The sequence below is a fragment of the Balaenoptera borealis genome, assembly GCF_965194805.1.
Source record: "Balaenoptera borealis genome assembly, chromosome: 10".
NCBI classification, from domain to species: Eukaryota; Metazoa; Chordata; class Mammalia; order Artiodactyla; family Balaenopteridae; genus Balaenoptera; species Balaenoptera borealis.
The window spans coordinates 54,167,081-54,194,484 of record NC_138874.1 but is presented as its reverse complement, the minus strand read 5'-3'; the positions used below and the strand labels follow the sequence as shown (position 1 = coordinate 54,194,484).

General features: G+C 37.8%; 3 protein-coding genes across 25 annotated transcripts in view; 2 read left to right on the top strand and 1 right to left on the bottom strand.

The window, feature by feature from the left end:
• RUFY2 (RUN and FYVE domain containing 2) overlaps positions 1-3,991 on the top strand; it is a 50,209-nt gene extending 46,218 nt beyond the window's left edge. For 7 of the 10 annotated variants that reach the window (XM_082408641.1, XM_082408640.1, XM_082408639.1 and 4 more), the window contains 2 exons: positions 1,725-1,802; positions 1,897-3,991. In XM_082408641.1, coding sequence (XP_082264767.1) covers positions 1,725-1,802; positions 1,897-2,040 — 222 coding nt within the window. In that variant the 3' untranslated portion in view covers positions 2,041-3,991. Of the gene's footprint in view, positions 1-1,724; positions 1,803-1,896 lie in introns of those variants that run through there. The other 3 variants (XR_014249320.1, XM_082408638.1, XR_014249321.1) reach the window with 3 other exon arrangements.
• A 1,240-nt stretch (positions 3,992-5,231) lies between these two features.
• HNRNPH3 (heterogeneous nuclear ribonucleoprotein H3) lies at positions 5,232-16,113 on the bottom strand. 5 transcript variants are annotated; one of them, XM_082408647.1, is made up of 10 exons: positions 16,005-16,113; positions 10,396-10,530; positions 9,729-9,867; positions 9,031-9,215; positions 8,488-8,574; positions 8,086-8,201; positions 6,916-7,051; positions 6,083-6,178; positions 5,908-6,000; positions 5,232-5,532 (listed from the first exon to the last, which is right to left on the bottom strand). In XM_082408647.1, exons 2-10 carry the CDS (start codon positions 10,505-10,507, stop codon positions 5,456-5,458), a joined length of 1,041 nt encoding a protein of 346 aa, XP_082264773.1. In that variant the 5' UTR covers positions 10,508-10,530; positions 16,005-16,113; the 3' UTR covers positions 5,232-5,455. The 5 variants fall into 5 exon arrangements, with proteins under 5 accessions (XP_082264773.1, XP_082264769.1, XP_082264771.1 ...); XM_082408643.1 differs by lacking the exon at positions 16,005-16,113 and adding an exon at positions 15,823-15,961; XM_082408645.1 differs by lacking the exon at positions 16,005-16,113 and adding an exon at positions 15,574-15,779.
• PBLD (phenazine biosynthesis like protein domain containing) overlaps positions 10,537-27,404 on the top strand; it is a 55,245-nt gene continuing 38,377 nt past the window's right edge. For 4 of the 10 annotated variants that reach the window (XR_014249323.1, XR_014249324.1, XM_082408649.1 and 1 more), the window contains exons 1-2: positions 16,000-16,120; positions 20,065-20,109. The gene's annotated coding sequence lies outside the window, so the exon portion shown is untranslated. Of the gene's footprint in view, positions 15,036-15,897; positions 16,121-16,184; positions 16,350-20,064; positions 20,110-27,404 lie in introns of those variants that run through there. The other 6 variants (XM_082408651.1, XM_082408652.1, XM_082408653.1 and 3 more) reach the window with 6 other exon arrangements.

Here is a 27,404-nt window from a genome sequence, read left to right as displayed (position 1 = left end):
TTTCTTCAAAGAATTCTGTCAGGTAGAAAAGGCTTTCAAGACAACTCAGGCTTTTGAGAAATAATGTCTGTTGGCTCTTCTGCTTGGAAGATTTTTCTCTCATTAGCTGGTAAAGGTCTTATGCCTTAGAGGTACACTGTTGTTAAGTGGCACTTGTTCCATCTCCCAAGTGGTAATCAGATATACTTGGTTCTTTGGAAGCAGTGGCAATGTAGCTTAGCCTGGGCTGTTTCTGAAAGGGAGATGTGATGAGATTAATCAGAAGCAGAGGACTCCTCTTTCACTTAGGTCTTCTCGAAATAAAATGGGCACCACCTAACAAAGTTGCTTTCATAGGGAGAAAAATGCTTTTTCTAGCCAAGAGCTTGGTTAGTTAAGAATGGGTCAAAAATTTCCCTCCAAATTCAATAATTGTCTTCAGTTTAAATCAACAACAACAACAAAGAAAGAATGGGTCAAGTTAGAAATTTTAGGTATCAAGTTAACTTCCACCTGTTCAACACTACTTATATTTGCCACTAAAGTTTACATAGTAACTATTAAATTTGTGAGTTACAGAGGTGAGGGAAATTAATAGCAGTGTAGAACTGAATTTAAGGTGAAGTCTTACCTAAAATAACGAACTCAGTCATCTGATTTCCAAAATCTCTTCAAATTTTGTGGATTTGCTGTATATAAGGTATATATATACATAATGCCAGACTCATGCATTTCACATAATGAAAATTTATCCTTAAGTGTTTTTGGACTGGATATTCTTTAGGGTTCTTTCCTTTTTTTAAGTGTAAAGCGTTCTTTTTTTTAATTATGTGTAACACAAAGTTACTTAAGTCAATAAATTTTAAGGAATTTCACATGTTCTGATTCTTTTCACTGCCAATCACCTTAGTTCCTCCAAACTCATAATCTTCAAGATAAAATAGCCCTCTCAAAAAGAAGTTATCATGTGAGTCAGCCCACAATTCTTTTAGTTAGGCTTCTTTGATCTCCAGTGAAATATGGACACACTTCAAAATTCCCCACCTGTAATCTCTGGGATCCAATTTCCTCAAGCGATTTACTTTAGGACCATGTTTAGGGTCAGGAGATGGCTCTGCCTGATTCTGAATTTGACACCCTCTAAAAATGTATTAGGTTCAAATCATATTCACTCCTAAGCCATCACACCCTAGAACAGTACAGATCATTAGGATATGCCAATACCTAAGATAAAAAGTTTGACTGTTAACATTTTTCATAGTTTACTTGGCAACTCTGTCTTGTAGTTCTTTCCCACAGATCTAACAGGTAGTTCTATGAGTAAAGGAAACCACACAGTGAATCTGTGAGGCGTTTCCAACGATGTAGGTATACTAGGGTTCTTTCCTTAAAGAGAATTACTATCCATAATAGATTTTTGTTAAAAACATTTGTCATGGAAATGTTCAAATATTCTGTTGTAAAGAATAAAATGAACCATGACCCAGTTTCACTATTTATCAATATATGGCCAACCTTGCTTTATTTATATTCAACCCACATCCGTTCTTCCTCACCCAGATTATTTTGAAGCAAATTCCACACTTGTTAAATCTACAACTATTTCAGTATATCTGTCAAAGAAAAGGACTCATTTTTGGTTTATCTACATATCTATTCCTATAAAATGCTCTTGGTTGAAAATATTTTCACATGTAACTTTTAGTTACCAACTTGAGCATTAATATTTGTATTTTTCCTACTAGGGACTGGTTTGGTTGAAAGACAAAGAAGCAACACATTGTAAACTTTGTGAAAAGGAATTCTCACTCTCTAAGAGAAAGGTAAGGGAGATAGGAAGTGAGTCCAAAAGTTATGTTGCAAATATGGCTTCTAATTTTACTCAAAATTTTTTTCTCTGATTTTTCCATTTAATAGCACCACTGTAGAAACTGTGGGGAAATTTTCTGTAATGCTTGCTCTGACAACGAACTGCCTTTGCCTTCTTCACCAAAGCCAGTACGGGTTTGTGATTCCTGTCACGCATTACTGATTCAGAGATGCTCATCTAACTTGCCATAATACTCCAGAACTAAATTCTTATGAAAAGTACCTACGATGAATGTTATGTATGAACGTGTATACAGCGTATTCAGACAGTCCTTCTTAAGCAGCTTTCAGACAGCATTGGTACCAGTTTTACTTTCCACATATTCAACTCACGGGAATTATAAACTGTATAATTTGACATTTCCTTCCCCACTGTAACTCAGAAAGAATTTGATAGGGCATGCTTTACAGTAACTTTATCCTAATTCCTGATGTAGTAATCATGTAACTCTTTTCTTAATGCCATTGAGAGGTCAGATAGCATAGCTAACACATTTGCCTTATTTTGTAAAGACCTTAAAAATAGGGCTTCAGATTGTTTTATTCTCCAGATTGTCAAACTGATATTTGATGGTGCCTGTAATTTTCTTAATGCACTTTAAAGCTTCACAGTTCTGAAAGATTGGAGATACACATTTTAGAAGTATTTATATTTCAACACATTTTTCATTACCTTGGTAAGATTTCAACAATATTTATTTGCTCCGCCTTCCTCTGCCCATTTTGCATTAGAAAAGGCCTTCCTTCTCTAAAAAAGTCAATGTGACATTTGCTGATAACTTTCAGATAACAGTGCGTTACAGAGGTATTATTTTGCCTGACAACTTTTTGTTTTGAAAGTAAGTTAAAATTCCATATGCATTTCTTAGGGAGGACTCACAGCCCCCTTTGAAAGTCAAAACATACATAAACCCTTCCCCAGAAAAAAATGTAGCAGGGATTACAGGCTGATTTGATCCTCCCCTAAGCATTTAAGAAGAAATCTAAAATGCAATAAAACTTTGCTTTTGATATGACAGTCTTGAGTAAAAAAATTCTGTATTACGTTTCCATTCCAGTAACTTTTAGGAAGCATTACACTGTAGCAGTCTACTACTACAGTATATATACAGAATAAAATATTTACCATTTACTGAGCACCTCCAAGCCAGGGCCTAGAGTAAAGATGTAGTTTCAGCCCTGCCATTAAATTCATACTTGAACTATTTCAAGCATGAACGTCAATAAACACTAATCCCTGCCATACCAAGAATTTAATCCAGTTACCCTTGTATAATTAACCATCTGAACAGCCTCACCACTTGGGGTTCCACTTTTAACCCTAATTTAAATCATGCACTTTAAGTCTGAGAACCTTTTAAACATGTCATAGGTATCTACGTTACTCCTAAAAGCATTAATGAATCATGGCTACCTCCCTCTCTGGTAGGATAGGGTTGCTTATTCTATAGGATTGTTTCCTCAGAGTACATTCTTCCATTGAAGTTTAAAATTATTTAATTTTCTAAATTGCCAAAGTATGAAACCATTATTTTACTTTCGGATTTATCTTCTCCCTAATCCAGTTTTCGGTGTTCAGTTATAACCGACACACCGATTTATAGGTGGTCCTTAATGCTCTGATAGGAATATTTGAGACATGAATTATATTCTTGGAACTATTTTGTACTGATGGGATTGGATTAACATTTTTATGATTGCTGAAAATAAGAATAAGCAAAAATGAAAATTTCAAATACTGTTTTTTATAACTGTGCTTAAATTTAAAATGTGATTTTCTTAAATTCCAAGGCTGGTTTCATTCAACAAATAAACCATGATTTTTAGTCCCCCTTTAAATTCTTTGCCACTCAAAACTCATGTCATCGCCATTGATTTGGGCTTTTTGTAGGCAGGCTTTTACAACAGTAATACAAGTTGCTCCATTTTGTTTTGACTTTTATCTAAAAACCATTCTACTAATTTTGGATTTTTTGTTACACAGCTGTCAATTTGTACTTTGTGAACTTCACATACCATTCCCTCATCTAGGAGTACTACCACAGTAATGCTATCATGGTGCCAAGGAATTGTGATTGTAATTCTTCTATACACAGTTTTAAAATGTGAATTTTATATAACAAATAAAAGATTTGAAAAATTAGCCCACTTTAGAAGGCGTACGTTTTAATAGGGTAATCCTGGGGAAATAAAAGCACGTCATCTTTTTTTAAAAAGTGGTATGAGCCTAGTACTTAAATAGGTAATTAAGGGAGTAGAGGCAGTAAGATGAATCATTGCTCCAGTTGATAGGCTCCACTTATATGTTATCAAGCTGCCTTTTCTAACAAGCAGAAATCATTTCTTAGTCACTCTGTCTAATCTTCAATTAGACATAGTACCTTCTACCAATTTGATTTATAATCAGTAACTGACACAAAGCATTCTAGGACAGACGCCATTACTCTTATCTCCCACAATGATATTTATTACATTAATAACATTTCTAGCAAAAACAAGTAACAAGTTCAGTAACTGAATTCACATTGACAGGTTTCATTTTGATCCATTAGCCAATTTGGAAAAAAGCCATATTGATCAAAGGGATTAAAAAGTAAAAAAGCACCTTTTCCTTGCTACATATAATTTTTTAACACAATGGCTCTAAAACTCCAAACATATCAGATGCAAAATCCAATCGCAAGACTCTCAAGACATGGACTTGTGTCTTACATTTTTTTTAAAGTAGTCATCTATACAGTTATTAAAAAACCATATGCTTTAACTATTGGGCTGGAAACTGAAAATACATCTGTGAGAATTAATTATACTCCATGGTAAATATCTTTGTACTTGCACTGAATTCTCATGTCACTGAGAACCTTAACTTAGTCTAATACATTTTGAGAACTTAAACTATCACTTTTGGGAAACATTTTTTTGGTACGTCAGTCAAGTGCTGAGGGGATTTATTCTAAAATCTAGGGCTAGAATTTAAACTTTCAACACTCCCATCTGCAGGTAACACAATTATGAATATTCATATATCCAGATACCTCTTAGATCATTAACATTTCAGAGCTATGCCTGATAAATGACTTTTGAAAAAGAATAATATAGAATTAATTAGCTGAATTTATACTCCTGAAGCCATCTAAACTCATCTTTAAGGTTTTATATTTACAGTATTGTCAAGGAGAAATTAGAGTTACACTAATTATTTTCCAAGCTCTATTCTAGATGTCTGCTTATTAAGACTTGTAGTTTATGCAGAGGTGAACCACTGTCCTCTAAGATTACACTAAACTACTTCTTGTAGAGCTATAGTAAAATACATCAACCCAAATCTTATGAAAGCAGCACATCCTCAGGAGTAGCTAGTATATAAAAAGTATCAACATCAGTGGTTTGAATATAAAAATTTATTTTTTTAAGTCAAAGTATGCAACAAATAAAACCTACAGAAAACAGATTTTCCCATCACAATCTGTTGCTTTACCAAATAATAGTTTGAAAACACATTCCTTCAGTCATTATAAAGTTCTTAAAATACAAAAGAAATTAAATCTGTAAGAAAGTCTAGTAGACCAGATGCTGTTGTCAGGACTTCTGTATCGGTGGTTATGCTTCAGTACATCCCACGCCATCCACCTCCACTCATGCCACCTTGCCCATAGTAACCACCACTGCCTCCACCACCACGGCCTTAGGAAAAAAAAGACATTAAGAACCGTTTAGAAGATATAAATGCATAAGATATTAAAAATATATACAACATTGTAAATCAACTATACTCCAATTAAAAAACAAAACAAAACAAAACAAAACAAAAAGGGACTTCACTGGTGGCATAGTAAAACTCCACGCTCCCAATAGAGGGGGCCCAGGTTCAATCCCTGGTCAGGGAACTAGATCCCACATGCATGCTGCAATTAAGGAGCCGGTGAACCACAACTAAGGAGCCCGCCTGTTGCAACTAATAAAGCCCAGTGCAACCAAATAAGTAAATAAAATGAACTTTAACTCTGCACCACATAAGGGGACTAACACAAACTGAATCAAGAGTAACCAGACACTTACCATAACCACCCAGGCCATCAGGAGTACCATATCCTCCACTGTAATTGTTCCCCATTCCCATTCTTCCAACAGATCCATAGCCTCCCTGATTATCTTTAAGAAAAAAAAAAAAGAAGAAAAGTTTGAGACTGATTGCTAAGTGTCTAAGTCAGCTTATTTTAAAAACTTTACATACCCATTGCATCTCTGCCATAGGCTCCCATTCCAGAACCTCCCATTCCAGAGCCGCCTCCAGGAGTTGAATTCAAGAAGAGTTCAATGTATCGATGTTCTTTAGGGGAAAAAAAGTAATATGGGAGAAAGGAATGATGGATCAAATTTATCAGCAGAAGTGTGAAAAAGTTGACTGGCTAATATTAACTTGAAAAAGTATGCTTGCAAATTCCTAGTGGAGTGACAAAGTGAAGGCCAGATATGACTAAAATCTATGTTTTGTTCAAACTGTTCAAGCTAGAACAAGTAACAAGTGTTTGACGCCTCAGTTTCCTTATCTATAAAAGGGCTGACATTATTTTAGAACCTGCTGGTATACGTCTTAAAAATATATTCCAGGCCCATTCATAGTATTGAATTAGAATATTGAGGGTAGCCTGAGGGTAGGGTCTGGAACAACTTATTAGGTATCAAGTGACTGATGTGTGGCCAGATTTGGGAATCACTAGGGGAGTTTAAATTTAATGGCTTAAAAACAGATTTGATGACATGCAGGAATAACTTACCCAAGTTATCAACAAATACGTTAAGAAACAGAATTTGCAAACGGCATAGAAACTCAGGCAAGTACAAAAAACATACGAATTTTTCTTCTCTTTAATAACTTAAATTCTAATAATCTGTCAAGTATTAAGAGTCTGAGTAAACTTCAATAGAAAGCCCCCTAGAAAGCCACTGAAGTCTGAACTTATTAGAGGCCACAAGGTTTCAGGCCCCAGACTACTAAGAGTTACCTACAGATCCCAGAACCTCTTACATTTGAGGAATTACAAATGAGAAAGTTATACCACTTACGCATGTTATTCTTATCTTTAGACATGGCAGCTACTGCATCTTCATGTGTCACAAACTCTACATCTGCTTCTCCTGTTGCTCTGCCATCAGCTCCAATATCAATATGCACTCGGATTGGATTTAGTGGTGAGAAAAACTAAAGAAAACACTTATTTTACTTTTCTATTTAGATTACTGAAAGCCAATTACCACACACTTTGGTTTTAAGTATATTAAAACAAATGCAAAGAAGAGATCTCTTTTAAAGTAAGCCAGGGGATATATTAAATTTAAAAAACATTTCTAAGCTAGAGAACAGTTTACCTTAAACAAATGAAAAAGCCATATTTTCCTTACTATACTGAGAGGGAGAAGAGTAAGCTCCCCTGGCCCACTCCCAAGAAAGGTATTTCAAAATTGTTTGAAAAAAGTCACCCGGGACTGACATATGCAGAGAAATTGGGTGTTAAATGACTCAGAACAATGGAGTTTGATAAACCTACCCACTGTATATGCAGAGCTCCCAAAATATATCATTTAGTTCTAATCACAAGTTAACCAGATTTAAGTGACCCCAAAAGGCACCTGGAACTTGGTCCAATTGGTTCCCAGTTAGATCAACAGCAAAATTTTTCTTTAAGTGCTAGTTGATAAATAAATACCCTCAGCTTTGTAGGCCACTGGGTCTCTATCACAACTACTCAGTGACTGACTTGGCCCCACGGACTGAAATTTGCTGATTCTCTAACCAATGTGAAACAAACCAGTTTCAAATCAGTAATAGCATCTACTACCATTATTTTCAGTTCAATTTCTGATCACCACATAAGCCTAGAAAGCCAAACCACACCACTAAAACTTACTGACTTGTCACATATTTACAACACTTTCAAAACTTGACACAACAAGGAAATAATCTTCCAGTCATCACCTCTCTGCTCGTCAGTCTTTCACGAAATTATTAACTGGACTTTATAAATGTAGCTTTTAACTTGCTTGAGTCCTATGTAGGCTGGCACACAACGGACACATATTCATCAACTAGTGAAGATAAGGACATATGTATTTTCATATTAAAGGGTTTTTTGACATTAAAACTAAAAAGACAAAGATGAGTACATTAAAGAATTTTCAAAATTTAGAGACTATGATTATGCACAAAGTCACTAATAAATTACTAAAATTACTCACATTAGCAATGTCATTTTCAGTTGCACGGAAAGGTAATCCCCTCATATGTACAAAATGACCACCATGAAAACCTGAGCTTGCATCACCAGCTCCACCATAGCCATGTCCTCCCATACCTAGAGAATAAAATTTCCAAAGATTATTTCTTCCCTATACACACCTTTTCCTATTTACACCCTTTTTTTTGACAATCCCAAGAAATCTTAATACTTATAGTTGTTCTAAATATCAAATGGAGAATTTTCCTGTAAGTATACATCTGTATAAAGCCCTATGCAGGAATGCACTGAAATATGCCTGAGTTGACTTTTGTATACAAGTCACCTATATTACCACTAAGTGCATGTAAAGCAAATACTGAAATTCACCTAAAAATGACTATGTCTTTAATATTTATTTTACCTCTTCCATCTCTCATTCTGTCATCAAAGCCATCATTTCCATAGCCATAATTATTATAGCCACCATAGTCATCAAAACCTCCATAACCTGTGTAATTTAAGGAGAAATACATGAATAAGCTTTGAAGAGACAAATTTTATAATCCAGTTTACAAAAGCATGTTTTGTGGCAAGCAGTCTGGCAACTCTGCCCTCCCCCAAAGTTTGCAACTTCCAACTTAGTGCGTATGAAAAAAGCAGTTAACACTTGGTGGAAATTAAAAATATGAAAAGGATACATTTAGACATCAAAATTAATTTTCACCCTGATGCCAAACAGAAAATTTCAAAACGTAACAATCTTTTAAAAATTTTTGTGTAAGTAAACCAGGTGCCAATATGTGCATCAATCAAGTCCCATAGCTGGCCATGGGAATCCATCTTTTCATGAACAGGTTTTAAAACCTAGTAGGTACTGAATTACTGCCATTTCTGTATTTCTTGACAAAGTGTCAGGAACATTAAGAAAATGACAACAGAACCTTTGTTCATTAGATACACATACCACCATCATATCCATCACCTCCTCGTCGCATTCTGTCATACATACTTCCACGACCAGCTCCATAATAACCCCCTCTTCCTCCTATTGGTCTATCATATGGTCCCGGTCGCTGGCCCAGCAATCTTCTTGGTGGATCATAAAATCCTTTGATTTCACTCCTGCTACTTCTGAAGATCTCAATATACCTATTTGAAAATGGTTTAAGGTACAGGTTTCAGCATAAACGTACTAGAGTAAATAAAATATTGGGCAAAATGCAGTAAGTTTTTCTACATCTAGATATAACCCAATTTAAATTGCCTAAATACACCAAAAGTTAACATTTTTTACACCTACAAACTTAAATAATTAATATTTAAGTTTTACATACAAATCATTTGAAAACAATTCACAAAATATAATTTTAAGCTTGTTTCCTTTAGTATGTAATAGGTGTTTAGAGAAAACAGGTGATTATACAAAAGCATTTATCAACAACATCCTACAAAAAAATGGAAACAATCTAATTTTAATTTAAGCAAACTATTATAGCATTAATTCCCCACCCAAATCTGTAGTTTCCAAGTTAAATTTAGATAATTATCAATTCTTTTAAACTACCCCAGAAAAATGTTACTGTTACCCCCCCATTTAAGCAATAGTGACCCACAACCCCCAAAAATAAAAATTTAACACCATCCCAAACTCTCCATCCCCACCTGTGCCCTATTCTTTCCTTGTGTTTCCCCAGAGCATTTTCTGCTATCTCCTTTGAAGCAAACTGCACGAAGGCCTCCCCTGTGCTTCTCCCCTGGTAGTCCATCGTCAATGTTATCCCATTTGGCACGATTTCCAACCCTTTAACCCAAGGACAAATAACCCCATCAAGGGGAACAGTGTTAAAGGCTGAAACATTCCCATCTGAATCAAATATTTAAAACAAGTCTAAACAAAACAAAACAAAAAAGCTTAGTTTTCCCATCACCCCATAATATAAAAGGAAGATTTTTTTCAAATATTATTGGATTACATAAAAATTTTTCTGCGACCAATGTCTTTTAAAATTACACACACACTCTAAAAGCCCACCTAATATTACATGGAAAAAAAAAATCAAACTTAACTATGCTCCATATGCTAATTCATGATTCATTTCATCACATATAATTACTCTCAATTAAGTTTATTGCGTATTAGTTAGGTTTTATATATTTTTACACATTCTGTATTGAATATTAACTGGAGCACATTTCATAACTGAACACATTAACCCAGATATACTCAAATCAAAAAGTCCCCCAAACAAATGGGTTTTACAAATTAGAAACTGAGTAACAGAAATATAAAATTAAAATACAACTAAACTTTGACTAATACTAGAGGTACCTTGAAAGAACTGAACTATTTCCTCTTTGCTGCAACCAAATGGCAGTCCACGAAGTCGTACTGTCCCATCACTAGCGTCATTTGGACCATTATGTTTCATAACCCAATCCATCTCAATACCGTTTGATTTAAATGCTATAAAAAATAAACAAGCACATAAAGCAGTCAATCAAAATACACTCTTGCCAGAGGTACTGAAGAAACACCTCTCAGTGGTGCACAACAGGAAATGTTAACTATGGTTCAGTGACTTCAGTGACAGCGTCACAATACAACGGTACAACACCTTTCTATTGGGGGTAGGCAAAAGACGGAAAAGGCAGTGAAACCTGACCCCCTCCCCCAAAATACTGAATTTCTAAGGATCAAATATATTAACCAATTTTAAGAAAACTTACATAATTCCACCATCAGTCTTCAAACTCTATTTCTTCACCCTGTCATCTTAGTGTCAACTCTAGCCTCTTCCTCACATCTCAAACTTTCCAGGTTTTATTATTCACTTGAATAGTTATGCAAATTCTTTAAAACTTAATCACCCAAAAGTTGTACATAGTACCATCATTCATTCACAGTAAGAGCCTAAGTCACAACTACAATGAGTATTCTCCTTTGATGCTGGAAAAATGGTATTAAAAGTCTCAACTTAATAGATGCACTATAATTCTGGACACACCAAATTGTTTTCGAAGGGGGAAAAATTCCTATCTGTGTTTAAACCTGATTTAAACACTCCCCAAAAGCAAGTTTTACAATTACTGAGTTAATCAGGCTGAGTTTAAAAATTGAGATAAAAGGGCACTCAAAAGTGAATAGCTTTCAAACAGTTTTTTGAAGCCACCTGTTTGGAAATTATTGAAGATAGTAATATTAAAAACCAGTTTACTCACTACTTTAAACAGAACTTTTAAAAAAGTAATGCAATCACATTCAAAAAGTATTAAAAACGGTACGAGACACCCTCCTTCCCCCCCCCCCCGCAAAATAACCCATCCACCAAATTCCCTTCCCAAGAGACAATCACCCTTTCTTTTAAAATTCCCAAACATTTTAAAGAGGTTAATGCAGAAGTCCTTCAGCTGCAGAAACTTACCAGATCTTATAAATTTCACTATGCAGCTGTAGGAATCCTACTCACCTGAATATTTCAAACCTTTCCCTCACCACCTCCTCCCCTGTAAACAAAACAGTTTGTTCACTTGATTCCTTTAAGCTTGAGGATATTTCATATAAACAGTATTCACTAATATTTAATTTCACACAATCTAATTATCAGTGCAACTGTTAAGGGTAGCATCTCAAAAGAGTAAAATTTTTTCCCTAGAATCCACGCATTTAAAATAAGCTAACGTAGAAATTATCCAAATGTGGTTATTAAGCAAATACCTCTGGCATACGAATCACATGAATCACATTTGGTACTTGGTTCGCTGTTTTTTTAAAACCCCATCCTAAGTGCCACTCTAGACACAGATGTTCAAAATAGGAATACAAATTTTTATCTGACGTTACAACTAATTCTTATGCACACAAATAAGTGGGAAGAACTTTTAAGAGAAAGGAAACCCTGGGTTTGAATCCCTAGTCTGCCACTCACTTGCTACTTAATTTAAGCAAACTACTTAACCTCTGCATTTTTAACTGTAAAGTGCAGCAGTGGTTACTTATACCTCACTGGACTGTTAAGGAATCCGTGCTTGGTCTGCAACATGGCAATCATTCAATGGTGGCCATTGTTATTGGATTTTAAGGGGCCCTATAAAACTAATGAAATAACCCACAAACAAAATAACAACCTTAAAGGAGAGGAAACCATCCTCAATCTTGAAAGGAAATAAGGACTGTTACAAGTCTTTTTCAAAGTCAACAAAGGCTTAAGTTTTCAAGTGTCCTTAGGAACTGTCTAAAGCAGAGAGAGAGAGGAAAAAAAGGGGTCTTTGGAAATGTTTACTAGGATATGTGATTAGCTAGACAATTAAAAAAATAGTTCTAGAGTCACCCTGAAAGTAGGCTTTGAGAAAAAAGTTGAGACATTTTGAAGATCTTTATCATTTTCTTAACAAAAACAGGCAAAAACTGTTTTCTACAAAGGGGAATTTAAGAACAGAATAGGAAAAAATGGGGAGGCTCTAACCTCAAATGTTAACTTCCTCATGAAAAACTTAAGAACTTTGCAAAGCCAATCTAATCTGTTGTGAAAAGACCGTAGATGTGGTGGCTTTATTTCATTTAGAACATTACTTTTTTTCAATGTAAAGGTACTGTTTCAGGAACAAATACCAAAAAAAAAAGACAGAAACTGACTTATCTTTACTATAAATCGTATTAGCACTTTCCAAGAAATACTAGGCAAGCAAACTAGTTCTGATTTTTGGATCAGCCTGTATCAATGAGACCTATATAAAAACAACAAACATAGCCTAGAAAAAAAATACCAAGCTGTTAACACAATTTTAAATCAGGATAAATTAAGCAGATTCGGAAAACAAACTATTTTATAGGGTGACTCTCCACCCCGTGTGTATGAAGAGTACACAATAAAGAAAGCCATACTCTATTATCTCTTCAAAACTCAAAATTTGAACCTAGAATTCTATTTATAAAACAAAACCAAGACGAACTCTAAACACATAAAAAAAGACAATCTGCTCTAATACCTTAATAAAGCTGTCTCGGCAACTACCTAAATGGCATTCCCTAATTATTCAGGATAATCCACCTCAACCTTTCTTTCCAACAGTGTCATGGCTAATCAGAATGCTTTTTAAAGAATTCCTAGTGTTAGCACCAATTAAAATACCAGCAGTTGAAATACTAAAATAACTTTAGTCAGTTCTATATGAGATTTTAAATATAATTTCCTAAACATTATGCTAAGTGAACAAAGCCAGTCACAAAAGACCACATGTTGTGTGATTTTAAATGGGTGAAGTCTATGATATGGGAACTGTATCCCAAAGCTGTTAAGAAAAAGCATCTAGCAACAGAGGCCAAAAGAGATAAAATTCCTTTATAACGCAGAGGCATATACTATTTTCCGAAGTATAATACATACAGTAAGGGTTTGATGCATTAATAACTTTCTAAATGGTAGTCCACTGCTGCTAAAAAATGAGAAGGAACTTCAAAATTTGGTCAATAAGTGGTGATGAAATTCGTAACAGGTAATTTTACATCATTTCCCTTTCACTGTGCTTGCTCCTTAATTGAATTTTTTATTTTTTTGGCCGCACCGTGAGGCATGTGGGATCTTAAGTTTCCCGACCAGAGATGGAACCCGTGCCCCCTGCATTGGGAGCGCGGCGTCTTAACCACTGGACCGCTAGGGAAGTCCCATCATTAATTTTAAATAAAAACAAAATTAGAGACACCTCTAGTACCTAAAGGTGGTGAGGTCTCTAAAATGATCAAGTTCTTCTCTAGAACAATGTTACCAGCCACTGCAGCTCAGCCAAGAACACCAGAAGAACACAGTTATTAAAAATATAAAGGCAATTAGATGCATTTCCAGATTATGATGCAGATGAAAAAGAGGGCAGAAAAAAAAGATTTCTAGAGTAATCCAATCAGGGAAACTGTTACATCACATACTAGGAAACTAGTATAGGAAACTCTGGGCTGTCTTTTCAAAGTCCACAAGAATCATAAAACATCTTCACCAACAGGAAGAGTTTTTTGTTTTTAAAGCTGGAAAAATAGGCTGCCTGTCCCTTTTGTACGGTCTTCAGCGAAAATTACAGAACCAGTTCTCCGACTGTTCCAAGGACCGAAAATCATCACAGCATCACATGACTGAACTTGCAGTTTGTCTTTCTGTTGAGCAGGCTTATTTTCTTGGTCAAAACGTTACTACAGTCCTACACCAAATAGAAAACATGCTTAGCTACCAAAAGAAAATAAACCCTAACTGTATTTTGAAGAATCTTACTTCTACGGCCTTAATGCCCAAACAATCTCTGCACAAAATCCAACCCTTGGAGATTTAATAATTCAATTGCTATACACACAGTTTTGCCATCACTGGTTGTGTTTTAACAACCGTTTCCCCAAAATAAAACTCCTACTTAAGTTCTAACCCAATCAATATTTGCCAAACTACACAAAACCATTGCTAAACCATCCCACCCCCGCCCACAGGTTCCAAAAGCCTAGTTCCACAGTTCACTGGATCCAGACGACCTATTTGAAATAAGTCCATTTCACATTCCTATCTGGTAAGTCACCCGCTTTTCTGCTTACAAAACAATTACCCACAAAGTCTTTCGACGTTTAAGAGAAGCGTGGAAAAAAAAAACCCTTTGGAAAATGAGTACGTACTCTTTTCGAAGTTCCAAATCTGGACTATAAGGGCCGGCTAAGCGTCCTTTATTCCGCCCCGGAGACTTTTCGTTTATCTAGCTGCCCTAGAGACCAAAGAGCTAGGGAGAGTACGCCCCTTCCCCCCCTCCCCGCCCGGCAGCCAAGCCTGGCTTAAAAACCTTCGCCACCGGGCGGCGGAATTACAAAGGAGGCCGTCTGGCTCCTTTGTCCTGGATTTGGGAGTTGAGCGCCTTCGTCGCCATTGGCTTTCCTCCCCCAGCTCCAGCCTCTCTCATCTTGGGAATCTGCGTCAGAAGTCACTCGCAGTCCCGCCGGCCCAGGTAGCCCAGCCGAGACTGCGGAGGAAGGGAGGCCGCGGTGGGAGGCCAGGCCCATCTGGCGCCATTTCCATCGGGAGCGCGCCCGACGGCCCAGATCCTCCCGCCACCCAAGTGCCCGGCCTTTCCCTGCTCGCTTCCTTCCCCACCCTCATCCCTTCCACGGACCTTTAACCATCCCCCGGACTTCTAAATCAGTTTTCGGAAGCTGAGGGGCAAAAAACAGAAAGAGAGGAGAAGGGCGGGAAGCTGAGGTGGCCGCGCCGCCGTACCCAAGATGGCGGAGGCCAAACCAGCAGGGAAAGGAGAGGAAGTGCTGGATGACCCCCACTTCGGGGCTCGGTTTCGTTCACTGAATTCCACCTGAGTAAATCCTCCCCCCGGCAGGCCGCCCTCCTTGAAGTGGGAGATCGCCTGGGAGGCGCAGCCTGGCCGCCCCCGAGCGGCGACCTCCACACTTCCCCCCCGCAGCCCCACCCCCTCCCGGTCGCTCTTTCGTCCTTCTCCCGACTCCGCTCTCGAAACCACCAGCCCAACCTACCCCCTTTTACTTCAGATACCCTGTCGGGCGACAGTAACCCCGACTCCGGTGCTCGCGAGGTCCGGTCGTGAGCAGGGAGAAGTCGCCCGCCTCGTGCAGCGCTCCCACAACGGTTCTTCCAACCGTCTCCGGCGGCGGCAACCGCTAAGGGAGCTGCGCAGCAGACCGACTGGCTTGGGGGGATGGGAGAGAGCGAGCGAGGAGGAGGGGGTGGAGCGAGAGCAAGGAAGACCGGCCGGCCCCACTCACGCGAGACAAGAGAGTCGGCCCAGCCTTGGCGCGGACGGCAGGAAGTGCGCTTGCGCGTTGGTGAAAAGCCCGGTTGTTGGGGAGAGAGGTGGAGAGGAGCTCGGAGCTAGTCCAGTTAAAGAAAGAGGCCGCGAACTCCACCTTTTTGCTTCCCATAAAACTATCAGATCCTCAGAGGTCACCTTTCTGCTCTCTCGGGTAGGATGTGAAGAGGCAATAGTGGTCCTGTGTTGCAGGAACCGTGGCGTCCGGGTGTGGAAAAGTTCTCTGCTGCTCTGCCGCACCAAGAGCAAGTTCGGTAAAGGCCCCGCCCTTACCTCAGCGTCACCTGCGTGGAAACGGAGCCACGTGGTTTGGCCGCCAAACGCGGGGAGGGCTTTTCTTGTCCACCATGTTTGCATTATGCGGTAAAAATAGTAGGGCTTCTCAGCTGGGAAGATACAAGAGTGTCCACCAGGCCCTGATTTGGGTTCTCGGGCTGGGGCTCCTTCCCCTGGCTTTGGCACTGCCGGCCCAGCCGCCCCAACGTGAGCCTCGTTGGGGGCGGGGGGGGGGATGTTCATGATTGAAGTTTTCCTGCAGATCACTCCTCACTTCCTCTTCTCGCTTTCTCATTCTCTCTTGCTTTTAATGTCTCCCATTTTGTAATCTCAGTGACCCATCAGCCGCTTGCGGCACCCGATTTCTGGTTGTTTTCTGAATAGTGCTTTGCATTCTTGAAAATTGAGCGAACCAGTGACGCCTAATAAATAATTTTTGGTTGTGCTGGCTCGCATACCACCGAGGTTCCTAGTGACAGCTTTTAGGGAAAAACAAAAACAAAACCCCAAAAACAAGCAAGCCTAATTTCTGTAAGAAGAGTGGAGGGCAGTCCTGGTACCGAGATCAATGCAAGTTAAAGTGCAAACGAAGGAACGTATGTCAAATGCGAGGGAGAGGAGGAAATGAGTTCGAGTACACGGATGTTCCCGAAGGTTGCAAATGTGGACGAACCTAAGTTGTACACCTTCAGTATCCAAAGACTTTGTACTTGGTACTACAGGCACTAGGAAGCCCGTCGAGAGTGGGATGAGGGGGCGCAAGGGGTATTAGCAGTGGAGAAGCTTGAATAATTTTTCCTTCATGAGGTTTACAGTGTGTAGGGTGGAGACAGGAGGTCAGTTACCGTCATATAATGGAAACTTCCATTTCGTGGCTTTAATTCATCCTCAAACCTGCGTAAGACAAGTGTGCGACAGTAAGAATTGTCTGGGTCATAATGCCCTACTGTCTTTCTTGAGACCACTCCCTCAAAATAACCCTTAGAGAAAGGGGGAAGGGACAATGTCATCATTTACAAGAGATAGAAAAACGAAACTGGATAGTGTAATAACGATAGCTCACAATTATTGAGAGCTTGCTTGAGCTAGGTGCTGTGCTCAATTCACTGACTCTTTATAACCCTGAAAAATAATTATTATCCCCATTTTACAGATGGTATGCCTGAGTTCTAGAGAAATGTAAAAAGTTGCCCAAGGTCACACACCTAGTGGCAGAAGCTAGGATTTAAACCCAAGTGGTTTTTACTCCAGGGGCTTAGGGTCTTAAAGCACTATGTACCTACCTGGAGATGTAAATAACCTTTAAGGGAACAAACATCATTTTAGGCAAATTGGAGTTCTATTTTTTAAGATTTTTTTTTGATGTGGACCATTTTTAAAGTATTGAATTTGTTACAATATTGTTTCTGTTTTATGTTTTGGATTTTTGGCCCCAAGTCACGTGGGATCTTAGCTGCCTGACCAGGGATCGAACCCGCACCCCCTGTATTGGAAGGCGAAGTCTTAACCACTTGACTGCCAGGGAAGTCCCCACATTGGAGTTATTTCTAACTAACACTGCAGTTAGCATCTCTGGAGACCTGCAGTTAACGGTTTATTGGCTGGAGACTTTTGAACAGGACTGAAACTTGATATCTTGGTGTCTGACACTGTGAGGGGGTCGGGGGAGCTTTCTTTTTTTTTTTTTTTTTTTTACTCTAATAATTGCTATATTAGTAAGACTCCAAGCTCCCGCTTCAGGTGGAGTTCTTCCCTGGATTCAAATTACATCACTACTTTATCCTTTCTGCCTTTCAACCTGATTTGGTAGATGGAATTCTGTAATCCCTTTTACCCCTTGCGTGAATTCAAACAATCTGTTTACTGCCTGAATGAGTTTGGCATTCTCTCCACATACTTTTATTGTTACGGGCCATAATCCTAAAATCATTCTTAAGACTTTTCACCACCAAACTGCAATGCTTTCTTTGTTTTTTCGTTTTTTTGGCCACATTTCTTTGTATTGGGCATTCTGCTGTTTGCCAATGTGAATGCTTGGGAAGGACTTGAAATTAGCACATGCATTCCTTTGGCTTTTTTATTATTACAGCAAGTAGGAAGTTTTGAGTTTAAAAAAAAGTACGTTATATAGGGGTAAACTTAATTTTTATTTGGCTTCCTATTTTATTACTTTTCTCAAAAAAAAAATGTCTATCAACTATTCTCACTTGCAAGTTGAGTCCTGTAAGGCTTGGTGAGATTGGCTCACCATTGCTCCAGTGGTCCATACTGAATTGTTTCCAGATTGGTCTCTGTGGAAATGTTTCCATAGAGATGGTTAAAACTAAGGACTCCCAGCTGCTTTTTTTTTTTTCCTCTTTGTCTTCCTTTTCGTCATTTCAGTGCTTTCCTATTAGTACAGAGATCAGAGGGACCCTGCAGAGTGTCTTGTTAGAGGCCAAAATGAGAGAAGAGATGAAAAAGTAGAAGGAAATAGAAGTACCCACACGGCCCAGAGGAAAACAAGACAGCTAACACGTGATCCTGATTATACCACCAGGATGAAGGGAACAGGAAAATTCCATGCAGAGCCTGAAAAAAAAAGAAAGAGAAATTGAAAGAGACTGTACTCTTTTGGGGGAGAGAAGGCATATTAACTAAAAATTGGCTAAGATAGTTGTTCACATACCCCCACTGGCATTCTGAAATAACATAAAAACTGGATTACAATATTTTTGTCTACAGGAAAATCAAATAAGCTAAAAACGTAACAAACCCACAAATAAGTTTCTAGGAGTGTGTCTAATTAAGGTGGTTAATGCCTTTTGAACACTAAATCTGTCTTACTAAGGTTTTGTGAAATGCTTGTTCTTTGATTTATATCATATATATCTACTCTCTTTAGAAAGCAGTAGTCTTCTCCATCATAATTCAAAATTATTTCTCAAGACAAGACTTAATTACAGTTTACATTCTTGATACTTTTTTGTATCTTCAAGTCACCCTAGTGTTCATTCTGGGATTAGGGAAGCCAAAAGGTCTCATCCAATTGGAATAATTATACACTAAGTAAACAAATTGCAACTTAGAAGGAAAAAAGCACCTAGCACACTTTCTCTAATTTTTGAAAATAATTAAAAGTGTTGAACATTATTTCTGTCCCAGTGGATTGCTGTGAAGAACAGGGAAAGCAGCTACAAAAGATAACTACTTAAGGAATTTAAATCAAACTATTGTACTGCTTTTAATATTTTATAAGCACATTGATAACTTAGAAAACACTGTACCGTTAAGAGTAACAGACCATTCCCCTCTCCCCCCACACATGATTTTAAGCTTCTGAGTGGTAGATAAAAATATGTTTCTTCATATATGTACCTGTGCCTCTTAGTGTACAAATAACTATGGTTATATCGGGGGTGGAGGCACTTTAAGTAACTAATTTTCACCACAGTCTAGCAAAGAAGGCCCAGCAGAGATGATGAGCTCTTAAACTAGAACAGTGGTACTGGGATAGATATAAGAGGATGTCTTTGAGATATTTAGGAGCCATTATCAGCAGGATTTAGTGATTGATTAGAGAAGCTGTGGATGGATGAGTAAAAAGTCAAGGATGAGTTACTTTTGGTTTAGGGTTTGTTGGTGGGGATAGTAACTGACAGAGAATACAGGACTATTGAGTATACGGATTTTGAGGTGCCATACACAATCCAAGTGGATGTGTCTAGTAGGAAATTAATATGTGCTAGGATATATAGCTGGCATTCATCAATGTATATTTTGCTTTTACATTCTGATAGTTTAGGGAGATAGGCTCAGGCTAGGTAAATTTGGTCTAGCATCTGTTGTTAAAACTGGAATGAGAACTTATTAACTTACAATGAGGAATAATGAGAAATATAATTCAAACAGATTGACTGCATCTTGTCCCTATGTTTTGCAGTGGCTGCTTCTGAATATTATATATAAAAAAATTATACTTTACAAGGTAAGTACTAGGGTTGTAATATACAGCATGATGACTATAGTATACAGCATGATGACTATAGTATACAGCATGATGGCTATAATTAACACTACTATATGATGTATGAAAGTTGTTAAGAGAGTAAATCCTAAGAGTTCTCATTACAAGGAAACATTTTTCTTTTTTTGCTTTCTCTTTTTATTGTATTTATAAGAGGTGATGGATGCTAACTAAACTTACTGCAGTAATCATCTCAGAATATATGTAAGTCAAACTATTATGCTATATACCTTAAACTTACACAGTAATGTATGCCAATTATATGTCAGTAAAACTGGGAAAAAAAGAAATCATACTGTATTACTTAGTATTGCTGTTAACAAATTACCCTAAAACTTAGCAGCTTAAAACAACAGACTTTTATTATTTCATTGTTTCTGTGGGTCTGAAACCTGAGGGCAGCTTAGATGGGTGCCTCTGGCTCAGGGTCTCTTATAAAGCTGCAATCAGAAGTGTCAACTGGGGGCTTCCCTGGTGGCACAGTGGTTAAGAATCCGCCTGCCAATGCAGGGGACACGGGTTTGAGCCCTGGTCCGGGAAGATCCCACATGCCGTGGAGCAACAAAACCCTTGAGCCACAACTACTGAGCCTGTGCTCTAGAGCTCGTGAGCCACAACTACTGAGCCTGTGTGCCACAACTACTGAAGCCTGTGCGCCTAGAGCCCGTGCTCTGTAACAAGACAAGCCACCGCAATGAGAAGCCCACGCACTGCAACGAAGAGTAGCCCCCGCTCGCCGCAACTAGAGAAAGCCCATGCACAGCAACGAAGACCCAACGTGGCCAAAGATAATAAATTAATTAAATAAATTTAAAAAAAAAAAGTGTCAGCTGGGCCTGCAGTTACTCAAGGCTCAACTGATGGAAGATCTGCTTCCAAGCGCCCTTACATGGTTATTGGCAGGCCTCAGTTTTTTTGGGTTTTTTTTAATGATTTAAAAATTTTAGAATAGTTGTAGGTTTACAAAAAAGTTGCAAAGATAGTATGAAGAGTTCCTGTATACCTCTCACTCAGTTTCCTTTGTTGTTAACATCTTACATTCTATGGTACGTTTGTCACAAGTAATGAGCCAGCATTGGTCCATTGCTATTAACTAAACTCCACACTTTATTTGGGGTTCACTCGTTTTTCTGTAACATCCTTTTTGTGTTCCAGTATCTGATCTGGGATGCTAAATTACATTAGTCAACATTCTCCTTAGCATCCTCTAGTCAAGTACTTTGTAGAATATCCTTCAGTTGGAATTTCTCTGATACCTTTGCCATGATTAGACAAGAGTAATGTGTTCTTGGGAAGAAGACTACAGAAGTAAAGTGCCATTCCCATCACACCATATCAAAAGTATATGCTGGCAACATGACTTATCACTGATGGTGTTACCTTTAATCACCTGGGTGAGGTAGTGTTTGCCAGATTTCTCCACTGTGAAGTTGCTTTTTATCCTCTTCCTATGGTCTACTCTTTTGGAAACAAGTCACTGAGTGCACCCACACTAAAGGGGTATTTAAACTCCATCTCCTGGAAGCCACTGCAAGGAGAAGTCCGCGCACGTCGACCAAGAGTAGCCCCCACTCTCTGCAACTAGAGAAAGCCTGCGTGCAGCAGCGAAGACCCAACGCAGCCAAAAATAAATAAATAAATTTATATAAATAAATAAACTCCATCTCCTGGAAGAGAGAGTAGCTAGATAAATTATTTGATATTATTCTGTAAGGTTTTTCTTTCTTTCATTCTTTCATCTTTTATATATGTCAGTACAGACTCACGGATATTCATTTTGTACTTTGGGTTATAATCTACTACTACATTACTAATTTTGTTGCTCAAATTGTTCTTGCTTAGGCCACTGGGAGCACTTTCAGATTGGCTTCTATATCCCTTTGACATGCCCCTATCCTTTTTATTTTTTGAGACTGCCTTACTTTCTGGTACTAGAAGATGCTGCAGGCTCATCTGGTATTTTCTTTACCCTGGCCCTAGAATCGGCCATTTCTCCAGGGAGCTTCACTTCCTTTTATTATTGGAGAAGGTTGTTTAGTTTCCACATTTCCCAAATTTCCTTTTTCTTTTGTTATTAAAATGTAATTTTATTCCATTGTGGTTGAAGGACACACTTTGTATGATTCCAGGCCTTTAAATTTATTGAGACTTGTTTTATGGGCTACCTAACATATGGTCTATTTTGGAGAATGCTTCATGTGCACTTGAGAAGGATGTGCTGTTTACTGCTATTGTGGGGTGTACTAGAGATGTCTGATAGGTCTAGTTGGTTTACAGTGTTGTTAAATCTTCTTGTTGATCCTCTGTCTAGTTGTTCTATCCATTATTGAAACTAGGCATTGAAGTCTCCAACTATTATTGTTGATTTGTCTATTTCTTCTATTCTGTCAGTTTTTGCTTCATGTGTTTTGGGGTTCTGTTGTTAGGTGCATATACGTTTATAACTGTCATATATTCCAGATAGATTGATACTTTTATCATTATAAAATGTCATTCTTTGTCTCTAGTAACAAATATTGTCTTAAAGTCTATTTTGTTTGTTATTAGTATAGTCACTCCAGCTCTCTTTTGGTTATACTTTGCATGGCATATCTTTTCCCCATTTTTTTACTTTCAACCTATTTGTGTCTTTGAATTTAAAGTTTGTCTCTTATAGAAAGCATATAGTTAGATCATGTCTTTTAAAAAAAATCCCTTTGATGTGAATTTAGTCCATTTACATTTAATGTAATTAAGGTGGGGTTTAAGTCTGCCATTTTGCTATTTGTTTTCTATATGTCATGTCTTTATTGTTTCTCTATTCCTCCATTACTGCTTGCTTTTGTGTTAACTAGATATTATATATATATGAATATGAATATCTATAAAGAACATATGTATATAGCTATTATCAAAAAGAATACAAATAGCAAATGTTGGCAAGGATGTGGAGAAAAGGGAACCCTCATACACTGTTGGTGGGAATGTAAATTGGTGCAGCCACTGTGGGAAACAGTATGGAGGTTTCTCAAAAAACTAGAAATAGAACTACCATATGACTCAGCAATTCAACTTCTGGGTATGTATCTGAAAAAAACCAAAAATGCTAATTTGAAGAGATACATGCACCTCAGCATTCATAGCAGCATTATTTACAATTGGCAAAATATGGAAGCCACCTAAGTGTCCATCAACAGATGAATGGATAAAGAAGATATGGTATATTTATACAATGGAATACTACTCAGTCATAAAAAAGAATGAAGTTTTGCCATTTGCAACTATGTGGGTGGACTTGGAGGGTATTATGCTAAGTGAAATAAATCAGACAAAGACAAATAAGTCAGACAAAGTTATCGCTTATATGTGGAATCTAAAAAATAGAACAAACTAGTGAATATAACAAAAAAGAATCAGACTCACAAATATAGAGAACAAACTAGTGGTTACCAGTGGGGAGAGGAAGGGGGGGACAATAATTTGGTTGATAAATGGTAAGTGATGATGATAAGATGAGAAATGTAAACTTTAACAGAAAAGTGAAAAATTTCCATCCAAAACAGTGGGTATTTAAACATAAATGTAGTTGAAGAAATCAGAACGAGTCTAAAAATATTTGAACAAAGGAAGTGTTTAGAGCTTCTGTTAAGTCTAGGAAATATGGGTAAAAGTAAACACAAAGTAACTGAATGCCATATATATGTGTGTGTGTGTATGTGTGTATGTGTGTGTATATATATATATATATATATATATATATATATATATATGGTCTTAGTAGCTAAATGAAACTAATTTAAAAATAGATTTTCTTCCAAATTTTTATTTAAAAACTTATTTTACTTATAATTTGTAGCTCTTTTTTATACTCATTTTCTTTTCACCAGTAAGTAGACAGTGTTCAAGTACACTTTGAACGCCAGTCAGTGCTCAATTAGTAAGTATTTACATTTTCAAAGAACTAAACTGGCATTTATTAATGAGTATCCTTGTTTTGAGGCAGTAGTCATAAGCAAAAGCTAAGTGGATTCTTTTATGCTAACAGCTACAGAATAACAGAAATCAACTTTCTGTTGTCTGTAGCCACAGGAGACTGTAAACAAGCTAAGACAGTTACAGAGGGACAAATAAGCCTCAGTGTTCCCAGGCATACCCATGGGCAGGTTTAATGACTAAGCTATTTGAACAAGGGAGGTTTATGATTTCCCTACATTTACATGGTAAATGGAACCAAGATTAGAATTCAGGAAGGTGTCTACTGTGTTCTCAAAAACAAACCCAGTGGAACTCAGGGGAAGGTAGTGGGACAGGGAATTGTCAAATGGGATTTTAGTTTTTTCCGTACTATTTTATTGTTTATAACAAGTTTATATTCATATACTAATTTGATGATTAAAAACTAAAGAGTTAAAAAAGAGAAGTATGAATAGTTGAGAAATCATATGAATTTATAAATGTATGTATTTGTTTTTGGCTGCGTTGGGTCTTCGTTGCTGCACGCGGGCGTTCTCTAGTGGCGGCGAGTGGGGGCTACTCTTCGTTGCGGCGCGCGGGCTTCTCATTGCGGTGGCTTCTCTTGTGGAGCACGAGCTCTAGGCACGCGAGCTTCAGTAGTTGTGGCATGCGGGCTCAGTAATTCTGGTGCATGGGATGCTCCACAGCATGTGGGATCTTCCCCGGCCAGGGATCGACCCCGTGTCCCCAGCATTGGCAGGCAGATTCTTAACCACTGCGCCACCAGGGAAGTCTCGAAATCATATGAATTTAGGTTTATGAGCTTGTACCCTCTGGGGGTAATTTATTTCTTTTTAACAGCATATTTGCTTGGCATTATTGAGGGACATGTAAAGCCACTCTAGGTGTCCAAACGGAATGTCAATGAAACTAGAGAAGGATAATTTAAATTATTTGGATCATTTGAAAAACACAGTGCTGGATAGTTGCTCAGAGCCCTGCCTGATAGCTGCACCTGAGGACCAGCCATTTGACTGGATGCCAAAATTTGTGCAAGCCCATTTACTGGGTAAATAAAGGCAAGTTGCTCAAACTTTACCTGCCTCAAATTTTCTCTCAGCAATTCAGGGGGACGTTAAGCCTGCTTTTTCCTTATAGGAATGAAACCAAAATTAATTTTAAGGAGAGAGAGAGAGAGAGAGAAAAAGGACATCTTCAAAGATAAATTCTAGATTAGATCCTCAGGGTAGAGGTGTATGGCTCATTCATGAGATTCTCTTCTCTCTCTGGTGCCTAGCATTGGAGTCTGCCTGCCACACAGTAGCTGTTGAACTGAACTTTGGATTTCTGAACCCACAAAGATAAAGAACAAATCATGAACATTGGCTCCAGCAGATCTTTATAGCCTTATCTCCACCCTCTCCTATCCTCTTGCCACATCTATTTCCATACTGAATTGCTTACCTTGGGATTAATCCATGCACTCTGCCCAAGATGCCTGTTCGCACCCTATGGAACTGCTGGACATTTTTTTGTGTATGTTTTTGGACCCATTCAAATGTCACCTCATCTCTGGAGCGCCCTCTGACTGTCTCCTGGGCAGAGTTATTGCTCTCTCCTTGTGTTCATAAGCATTGTATCTATATCTTTTTCTTTTATATTTTATAATTTTTACATTGGTCTCCTCACTGACTGAGAATACCTTGACAGAGAGTTAGTGACTTGTTCATCATTTTATCCCCCAAATCTAGCATGTGCCTGGTGTTTAGGAAATACACAGTAATTTTTGAAAATTAAATTGTTAATGTGAACCCTATGTTAAGCATAATTGGTTACCATAGAGCACAAACAGGAATATTAATCAATTAAATTAAATGAATAAAAATACTTTTTCTACCCTTTGAGAATAAAAATTAAATTTATAAAATACATTTTAGAAAGACAGTTTTAATACATTTATGGTGTTAGAAACTTCATGCTCTTTTTGTAGTGAATCTCCAAGTATGGCATCAGCATTACCTGGGAACTTGTTAGAAATGTAAATTCTTGGGCCCCACCTCAAACTTATGAAATAAAAAATTCTGGGCATGGAGTCCAGCAATTTGTGTTTTAATACATCCCCACAGGTGATTCTGATGAATGCTAAAATCTGAAAAGCACTGTTCTAGAACAAATAAAAATGCTTAAGAAATTTTCACACTTGACCAAGAACTCTTTTTACTTAATCAGAAATCTTGTTTAGTTTTCATACATAGTACAGTTATTTAGTGTTTGTTGTACCAGGGTCCTTTGTATTCTTGAGTGTCTGTAAATTCTAAGAGAATTTTTAAACTCTTGAGTTTTCATTTCAAAGATGGTCTAAAGTATTTTAACACTTAAGACAAAATTTCTCTTATGCAGTGGTAGTTTACAATTTCATGGAACTAAGATTTTAGTTCCTTAAGTAAGAGTTCCTCAAATTCTGGTCCTGGGATATATTCTAAGGCATGGTGGTTGACAACATGGACTCTGGAGTTAGACTATTTGGGTTCAAATTTAGTCATTGCCTAAATGTGTGACCTGGGGCAAGTTACTTAAAATTTCTGAGCCTCTGTTTATTCACCTGTAAAATGGAAATGGAGATTATAATAAGGATCTATCTCATGAGATGCTCTGAGGATTAAATGCTCTTAGAACCATGTCTAGCACATAATAAGTGCTCAGTAAGTATTTATTATTATTGTTCTTGGAAATTTGTGCAGCAGTTAGGATTTTGCTGGGCTGCAAGTAACAGAATACTGGATTGTGTTCATTTCCTATTGCTGCTATAACAAATTATCACAAATTTAGTGAGTAACAATAACACAAATTTATTATTTTATAATTCTGAAGGTCACAAATCCAAAATAGGCCTCACTGAGATAAAATCAATCTTGATCTGGGACTTCCCAGCCTCCAGATTGTGAGAAAAGAAATTCTGTTGTTTAAGCCACTCAGTCTGTGGTTTGTTATGGCATCCTCAACTAATCCAGATTTGTTCCTTCTAGAGGTTCTAGGGGAGAATTTGTTTCCTTGCCTTGTTCAATTTTTTTTTTTTTTTTTTTGTGGCCATGCTCCATGGCATGGGGTCGGGGAACTTCCCTGACCAGGGATCAAACCCATGCCCCCTACATTGGGAGCACGGATTCTTAACCACTGGACCACCAGGGAAGTCCTACCTTATTCAATTTCTAGAGGCTACCTATATTTCTTGGCTTGTGTCTCCTTCCTCTGTCTTTAACCCAGCAGCACAGCATGTTCAAATCACTGCCTTGAACTTTTCTGCCTCCCTCTCCCACTTTTAA